The 9623-nt window shown below is 42.7% G+C and overlaps 2 protein-coding genes across 2 annotated transcripts in view; both read left to right on the top strand.

The window, feature by feature from the left end:
• The window catches only part of LOC143032260 (uncharacterized), a 7000-nt gene extending 5713 nt beyond the window's left edge, over nt 1-1287 (top strand). The window contains exon 4 of the mRNA XM_076196733.1: nt 340-1287. Coding sequence (XP_076052848.1) covers nt 340-1287 — 948 coding nt within the window. The remainder of the gene's footprint in view (nt 1-339) is intronic.
• Nucleotides 1288-5061: 3774 nt separating this feature from the next.
• LOC143032259 (uncharacterized) lies at nt 5062-6349 on the top strand. Its single transcript, XM_076196732.1, has 2 exons — nt 5062-5084; nt 5255-6349. The coding sequence occupies exons 1-2, from the start codon at nt 5073-5075 to the stop codon at nt 6347-6349; spliced, it is 1107 nt and encodes a 368-aa protein (XP_076052847.1). The 5' UTR covers nt 5062-5072.
• Nucleotides 6350-9623: the final 3274 nt, after the last annotated feature.

Raw genomic sequence — 9623 nt, 5'->3', positions numbered from 1 at the left:
GCTCTATATATACTATTTCAATGGAATGCCTTATTCAATCCAGTTGGCCTTGATTCTCCAGTGTCCTATAACCGACTCGTTTGGAGGGAAACATATATATTTGTTCAAGACGCATTAAATCCGTGTCGGTTTTCCTTCAAAGTTCGAAGTCGTCGAATAACCTTTAATTCAAATTTGTCATTTTGCACGGGATCCTTCCAGCTATAAATTCACGAATTTGACACGTTTTTGTTTCACAAGACACAAATATACGTCTTTCACTAATGGGCATATCTAAATCTTAACACGTCAGAAAAGGTTAATATCAGGAAAGAAATAACACTTCATTATCTATTGCAGTTCTTCCTGCCCCTGGCGGCCTGCGTGAGTGCTCAGGTGGTGATGCCGTTCGGCGCCTACGCGCCCTACGCCGCAGCACCATACGCCGCAGCACAGTTCGCCGCAGCACCATACGCCGCAGCACCATACGCCGCAGCACAGTTCGCCGCAACACCCTACTCTGCTGCCCCGTGGACACAGAAATCTCAGTACCACTCACAGGACGAGCTGGGTCAGTTCAGCTTCGGCCATAGTTCCTTCGACCAGTCCCGCTCCGAGGTTCGCCTATGGAACGGACAGGTCCTCGGCCACTACTCTTACATCGACGCCAACGGAGAACCCGCCATCACCTACTACGAGGCTGGACCCAACGGATTCCGCGTTCTTGGTGCCAACAATCTTCCTGAAGGCCATGCCGCCGACAAGAGTGTGCCAGAGTACACTCCCGAAGTTGCTGCCGCTCGTGCTGAATTCGCCATCAAGTTCGAGGAAGCGAAGGCCGCTGCTGCCGCCGCCTCTGCTGAGCCAGAGTTGAAGACTGCTGAAGAGCCCGCTGCCGAAGCCGCAGCTGAGCCCGTTGCTGAGGAAGCTGCTGAACCAGCTCTTGAAGCTGAGGCCGAAGCTGCTCCCGAGGCAGCTGTCGAGCCGGCCACCGAAGAGGCAGCCCCTTCACGCCGTAGGCGCGATGTGGCTCTTCCTCTGCCTTACCTCCACCCCGTGCCCACCACCACCAAGGTCAGCTACACCACCTCCCACTTCGAGCCTAAGGAGAGTGCCACCCCTGCTGATACCATGTTCCTCAACAAGGTCACCAAGGAGCACGAGCTCGCCATCCCCTCCGTCAGATACGTCCAGCCCACCGTCAAGGTCCAGCCCATCACCTACACGAACACAGCCTTCCCTTCTTTCTTCCCCTTCGCCGCCAGCCCCTTCATGACCTCTCCCTTTGTCACCCTCAAGGCTGAGTAAGACCCAACAACCATAACTTGGATGTAATTGGGTCATAGCTAATAGCCACGTGACTTGAAGTTGGAGATTGGCCTCCGTCAAGGTTCCATATCTTAAGAAATAGGGTTTTGATTTTTGGTATCCAAAAATAAACCGTTATTTTCAATAATATTGTTATTCATTTGAACATACCCCAGCAATTATTCTCTTAAAAGGGAAAAGAGACCAGTACCCTACCAATTGCGCAATATGCTACTACCCAATTTTTAATACCAAAATCAAAGTATATAACATTTTAAAAACTCAAAAATCTGAGAACAAATTAAATGGTTTAAAAAAGCAACTTAAGAAGGATGTATATACAAAAGAAAATAGTAAGTTATTCACAACTAGTTTAAAACAAAAATAAATAGCAGACAGAAATTTATAGATCTAAAACTTTTTCAGATTACCCAAGCTTATTCACGAGTCACGACACAGGTAGCTCAAACACATGTTCCTTCAAACATAGATCAAGGAACTTATATCCCATCATTATATCTTACCTCCAATTGATGAGTCCCTTTGTGATTGTAACTTACATAAAACATTAAGAATTTGGAAGACATCCATCGAAAACTTCTTAGAGCTATCCTTCATGAAATATATGAAAATCGTCTGTAAGGTCTGAAAATTCTTATTGAATATGTAGAAACTCAGAGGGAAGAACTGATACGTTCTTTTCTTACCCCAATGTAGTCCAGACACACAAGTGAGCAGCCCGTAGAGTTTTTGCGTTACAATGTACGAACACCCAAATGACCTTTATTGTCCCACCTTTGTTCTGCAGTTTTCATCATTATATACTTGCAGTATACATGTGTACACAGCATATACAAATTCATTAACTTATATATTAACATATCAATCACTCAGCCATCTTGAGTCCACTGATGAACAATGGCCTCTTTCATAGTATTCCATGACTTGCACGACTGCGCCAGCCTCTGCCACGTTACTCCTGCAAACATCTCTATCTCATCTCTCCACCTTCTGCCTCGTCTCCCTCTTCCACGCTTCCTATCTCGCGGTGTCCACTTAGTAACACACTTGTTCCATCGCTCATCAGTCGTTCGCACTAACTTACCTGCCCAATTCCATTTCCTCTCTTTTTAACGCTTCCACAATATCTTCCACTCCAATCTGCTCTCTAACCCAACTTGCTCTCTTTCGGTCTCTCAGCGTTATTACCATCATTGATATCTCCATTCTCCTCTGTGCGTTCCTTAGTTTTGTCTCCATCGCCTTTGTCAGTTTCCAAGTCTCACACCCGTAGATTATTGCTGGCACAATGCATTGATTGAAACATAAAGATAGAGAGCCGCTCAGGATTTTATGTTACTTATCAAATATCTTCCAATTGTAATAAGTATTTTTATTTAATTATCGTTACCTTTAGTCACTTTCACCATCTGGTCTAAATAATCTAGTTCATCGTCTGCAAATGATCTAGTTAAATATCCGCTTCTAATGCCTGCCTGTTCTATTGGTTTCCATCCATAACTTGACTTAGTCTATTTGTAAGGATCTTAGAGAATATTTCATATACATTTGATAACAAGTTAATCGTTGTGTAGTTACTAAGGTCCTTCTGGTTTCTTTTTTCATGAAACAAAATCACTATAGCATTGCACTAGGATTCAGGAATGCTTTCTTGACGCGAGCACTGGTGTACAACTGATTTAATTTACAATGAGCTTCTTTCCCTGCCTCTCTCAAAAGATCTGTCGATACACTATCTTCCCCAGATGCTTTCCCTCGTTTCATATTTCTAGAGCAAACTCTACTTTTCATTTGTTTTAAACATACATACATACATACATTTACACCATACAAACATATACACACACATTACGTATACATGCACACATACCTTTCTATGCATATACACATACCTTACATATACATATACACATACCTCATATATACATAATATATATGTATATATATATATATACATACTTTACATATACATATACACATACATTATATATACATGTACACTTACATTACATATACATATGCACATACATTACATATACATATATACATACATTACATATACATATGCACATACATTACATATACATATATACATACATTGCATATACATATGCACACATATTACATATACACATACATTACATTATATATATATATATATACATGCACATATATTACATATACACATACATTACATATATACATACATATACACATGCACATATATTATATATACACATACATTACATATATACATACATACACACATGCACATACATTTGCGCATGCACATATATTAAATATACACATACATACACACATGCACATACATTTGCGCATGCACATATATTACATATACACATACATTACATATATACATACATACATACATACATGCACATACATTTGCGCATGCATTACACATACACATACATTACATGTACACATACACATACATGTACACGAACACGTGTATATAGATATATGCATGCACAGTGTCGCACTGCACAGTATTGGGGACAACGGTGGAGAACCTTCGGAGGACAGCCGAGGGCCGTGGGTGTGTTCCCTCTGCCAGAGAGAGAGTCATGGTCCGCCTTCATATCCCGGGGCATCTCTGGGGAGATACGCGGATGGTTTGACTGTAGTGTAAGAATAAAGTGTGCACGTGGCAACAAAATGTTAAGTCTTGTTTTGTTTGTGGGTGTTGTCGTGATAAGGCCGAACATGGTACAAATATATGTAATAATTATGTATAAAGCCGTATTATCATCAACTGTATCATTCAAATTAATCTGAAAAATCTAGGTACATCTATGAAAACGTACATTCCTATTTAGATGTAATACATAAAAGAACAGAGTATAACTGAGTTCAGTGATATTAATAACCTGGGAAACATTTTAATCGAAATGCAAACATCAACCTTATCAATGAAAGATAATAAGGAGGCACAGTACTGAAATATAAGATCATTCATATAAGAAATTTCTGTAAGCCCTAAAAGAATGTTCTTTGTCATAGTCGATGAGACGTGGTTCACAGATAGAATGGTGTGACAGTCTTGGATAAAAAGATTCAAGTAGAATAATAAGCCATCTTCGATAAAGAGAAGAGACTGACATTTTTACAAAGAAATTGTAAAGCTAAGAGCACCATAGATACATTTAACAATCAAATGTATTCATGTTTTCAATTTCGTTACCCGACAGCATATATCACACCAAAGATTAATTCCATGCCTGGCTTAAACCACAGTAATGGTAATCACCCTCATATAAAGATAATGTGTGACATTAGTATTCCTAAAGACGGGAGCAATCACCATGGAAACGACTAACGGTTGCAGGTATCCTCACTGGCTGAATACCATACGTCTTCCACAAGCAGGATAAACTCATCTTTAAGACCTCTAGCCGTAAGGGATTAATTTCCTTGAAGCTGCCAAGTGAATGAAGATATGCAGGGGAGAACATCAAAAGAAAATAAGAACTATATAATTTTGTCCAAATATTTTCCCGTGTTCAATAACACAATAAGCAAAGTTTAGTTAATAACTAACTATAGAACTATTGTATGAAATTTAAATGCACTGATTAACCTAGTTTACTTACGCGTGACCGAAATCGTCCTAAGAATTTAGAAACAGGGCATGCAGGTTACAAAACCGGGAAGGCAAAACCTGTTCAAGATGGCGTCTTGGATTCGTATATAAGAGGCGGTCGAACCGAAGATCGCCAGGGTCCGCGATCATCAACGCCAGCATGAAGGTTCTTGTAAGTATATCTTTCTTTTATCCCAGTGCTCCATGACTTTTATTCTGCGCGTCAGTTTCTTTCTATAGTCTGCAACAATGAACGACTTTGTTCTCAGTTTTAATATATGTGATGAAACGTATTTGGTGTCTTGTAATGGTGTTTTCAAATACACATCCTCTTCTTTGTAGCTACTCCTGCCCTTGGTGGCCTGTGCTACTGCCCATGTTATCCCCTATGGGGCTTACGTCTCTGCACCATGGGCACCTGCAGCTCAGTATCATGCCCAGGACAACCTGGGGCAGGTCAGCTTCGGCCACTCCGCCCTCGACCAGTCTCGCTCTGAGGTTCGCCTCTGGAATGGACAGGTCCTCGGCCACTACTCTTACATCGACGCCAACGGAGAGCCCGCCATCACCTACTATGAGGCTGGACCCAACGGATACCGCGTTCTCGGCGCCAACAACCTTCCTGAAGCCAACGCTGATGTCCCGAGCGTGCCAGAGTACACTCCCGAAGTTGCTGCCGCTCGTGCAGAGTTCGCACAGAAGTTTGAGGAGGCAAAGGCAGCAGCTGCTGCAGCTGCCCCTGCTGAGCCCGTTGTTGAAGCTGCCGCTGAACCTGCTCTCGCAGTAGAGGCCGAAGCTGCTCCCGAAGTAGCTGTAGAAGCTGCCGCAGAGGAGGTAGTCCCAGAAACCGAAGCTGTCGAAGTTGCTCGTAAGAAGCGTCAGATCGTTCTGCCGGCCCTCGCCCCCGCTCTGGCCAAGACCACGGTGGAGACCAAGCAGTACGAGCCCGTCGAGGCCGCCGTGCCCGCCGACACCACCAAGATCGACCTGACCACCAAGGAGCACGAAGTTCTCACCTACACACACACTCCCTTCGTCTCCACTGGCTTTGTTGCACCTCAGGTCACCCTCAAGACAAATGCTGGTCTCCCTCTGGCCTGGGGCGGCTACCCTTACTTCCCCTTCATCGGAGCCCCCGCCGCCGCTGAGGCCTCCCGCAAGAAGCGCGAAGTCGAAGTTCCTCTGCCTTTCCTCCACGCCGTGCCCACCACCACCAAGGTCAGCTACACCACCTCTCACTTCGAGCCCCAGGAAGCTGCCACCCCTGCCGACACCGTCAAGATCGGTCAGGTGACTAAGGAGCACGAATACACCATCCCCTCCGTCAGGTACGTGCAGCCCACGGCCAAGATCCAGCCCATCACTTACAAGACTGTGGCCATGCCCTTCGCCATCAACCCCTTCATGACGACTCCTGTCATCAGTACCACGGCTTGAGAACCAACACAATCAATCTGAGAACGACGTAAGACATGGTGCGCTCACGGCGCATCTACTGACCACGCGACTTAGGGTGTATGAGTCTAGGATCTGTTTGAGGCTTATAGCTGTTTCAGAAAGACGGGGATGAATTTTGGCACGTAAAAAAATAAATTCAGAGTTTTAATTATTGTGTTTTGGAATTTATACCCGTGACCTTCCTTTCTGTGTGTGTGTGTGAGTGTGTGTGTGTGTGTGTGTGTGTGTGTGTGTGTGTGTGTGTGTGTGTGTGTGTGTGTGTGTGTGTGTGTGTGTGTGTGTGTGTGTGTGTGTGTGTGTGTGTGTGTGTGTGTGTGTGTGTGTGTGTGTGTGTGTGTGTGTGTGCAATGATCATAGATCGGTCTAAATACGAGCTCCGGGCTCTCATCCGGTGGGGAAGGTGGGTTACTCAATCAAAAGCCCACCACGTGATCCAAGATTATTATCAACTTCCTCCTTCTCTCTCTCTCTCTCTCTCCCTATTTTTCACATGCACACACACACACACACACACACACACACACACACACACACACACAAAATAGAATGAAAGAAATAATAGTAACGTTTACCTAAGATCCTGACCTGGACTACGTTACTGATAATCAAGAGAACTTGCAGTCACGAGCAAAAGTTTCGACCCACGTTACAATTCTCACATCAATGCAATCTATATTTGTCGAATACGTGATATATTTTCCTATATAGTATTTAGCTTACAGAAAGGTAATTTTCTTGGATAGATGAAAAATCGTCAAAGAACTTGAATTTTGTGTCATTAAAAAAATCTACGTGATTCAAAAACTTTGCCTTTGACAGTACCCAAGGTGAGGAAACGTAGTAAGAATGTTAAAGAGAATGCCGTCAAGTTTGAGCATTCCATAGAATGAATAATAAATGGAATGCACTACCAATTAAACCGAGAAACACCCAAACTATAAAGTAATGCATATCTAGGTAAAAGAAAAGATCATGAGCAAAAGAAAAAGAAAACGCGAAACAAACACCGTATCAATATGTCAGCAACACCCAGTAAGGATCAACACATATACGAAATCGCAAAAGGAAATTGGAAGAAAAGGTATGCGAGAGCATGCAAGTATCAAACACTACGATCAAACACTTGGCCACAAAAACATGTACGTGGACTAAAATGGAGAGGCACTCAAACACGAAGAAGAACACAGATGGACAATCTTTCATGAGTTCATGCATGACTGCGTTCGGAAATAGCTACCTACGTACGCAAGAGAAGAAAACGCAAACACTAGAACACGCAAAAAGCACATGCGCACTGACATACACCAAGTCAAACACGTGCATCTGCAGAAGCACATACACTAAAAGAGAACATAAAACGTAAGCATGCATGCACACATGTACACACAAAAGTACACACACACACACACACACAAACACGCACACACATACACACACATATATATATGTATATATGCATGCACACACGCACACAACTGCACACACACCCATACACACAAACACACACACTCACACGCATACACACACGCACGCATACACACACGCAATCAAATAAACATTTAGTCACATATAATTCAAAATTCAAATAAGTTTTCATATCGTAAAGAGAATGTATTTATAGTAAGCGTAACACGTACATCTTTCGCACACAGATGGGCTACAAGGATTTGAACAAATACAACCTGATTTGAGTTACAAGAAAAACTGAGTAGGAGATTAATAAGACTTTGAAACACTTGACTGAATAATTATAACCAAATAATACCTGCATACAGGCTAAAGGACAGTGGGGATAAAAAAATGTATACTATCCTATCGTATGAACACAAACACCTAAGTTTGTACATACTTTTACTAAGCATACGTAGGCATTTGAGACAGCAAATATAATGCTCGAAATATGAGTGCTTGCGATTTTCCTGAATTTTACAAAACTTGCTCTGTCTACACTACAAGAATCTGAAGTTAAGAACATGATTAGCGCGTTCTTGATCCAAGTTTATGAAATTGAAATTGAAATTCAATATGGGGATCTTTGCAAGTGTGTCACAGATGTCTTTCAAGGATTTTTCAGTCGACCACGATCTCACCAAGCGGGAACACTTCCATGCATACAATATGTCAATTCTTTCAACTATACTTCTTTTTATGTATTAGTTATAATCACTTTCCCGAGACTTGTTCCCGCCCCTCACCGGAACAGAAATGTTTGATAATGTTAGAACAAAGGCTGTAAAAGGAGTTACCAAACTGGTGCCATCCCGGCAGATAAAGGAAATGATGATGATATGGTGTAACGTCACAAACTCCCCCCTATCGGAAGGCTAGGACGGTGCCCCTCACAGAAGGCTTTGTAGCGTGGAATTTAATAAACCATGCCCTTTGTTCAATTTCACCGGTAGCAGGATTCGAACCGCCACCCCCTCAACTTTCTCCGCAAGTAACGACGCCCTAACCCGCTCAGCCAGTGGGCTTTCAAAGAAAATCTTCTGAGTTATATCTGGAGAATATGTCGCATGAGGAGGCTGAGTTATTCGAATGCAGTCTCGGCCCTTTCGCTGCTGAATGAGACTGCTTGGCGTAAGCGAAAGGACTGACGCTTTCTGTGTGAAGGCAGCTCTTCATGTGGATGATTAAACTGCCCAGTATGTCACCAGATGTATGAGGTGATCAAGGACGCTGAAGTACAAATCAATTTGCAGAATATCCGACAAGATTTGCTACTAGAATATAACCTACTTACTGGAAACCAGGCAAGACTAAGGCATACAGGTTTGGTCTGAGAGAATCAGATCGAGAAGCTTCGAGAACGACTCCTGAGAGAATGATAAACAGTTTGTTACGTAAGGAGAACCTCGACATCTGGAGAAAATTTTATTCCCAAAATGAGACGAAACCGATCAGAGTCTGCTTGGCAAGGAAACAAACAAGAAGAACTGCACTTTAGCTAAGAATAGTTTGAAAATTACGAAGGTGAATGGCGGAGGATGAAATAGCAGGGAGAGGGGTCAGAGAGAAAATCAAGTCATTTTTTTTTTTAAGTGGTGGGTAACTAAACCGGTCCGGGGACGGTAGCGCGGTGTTGGTCGACAACAAGGGATCCCAAAGTCGAGGTGTTTATCATTCTGTTACGATGCCCTCTTCTCGTTGACTTCTCTCGTTCTCAGTTTCTATGATCATTTGTAACGACGCTTACCTCTTCCACTCTCATTTAAATTTCCCGTCACCTTTTATTATGCGTATTATCAATTCT

Source organism: Oratosquilla oratoria, chromosome 13, assembly GCF_046742065.1.
Source record: "Oratosquilla oratoria isolate Oo_2021 chromosome 13, ASM4674206v1, whole genome shotgun sequence".
NCBI lineage: Eukaryota > Metazoa > Arthropoda > Malacostraca > Stomatopoda > Squillidae > Oratosquilla > Oratosquilla oratoria.
Note: the sequence above shows the minus strand (reverse complement) of the source record. Positions and strands in the feature narration are given on the sequence as shown.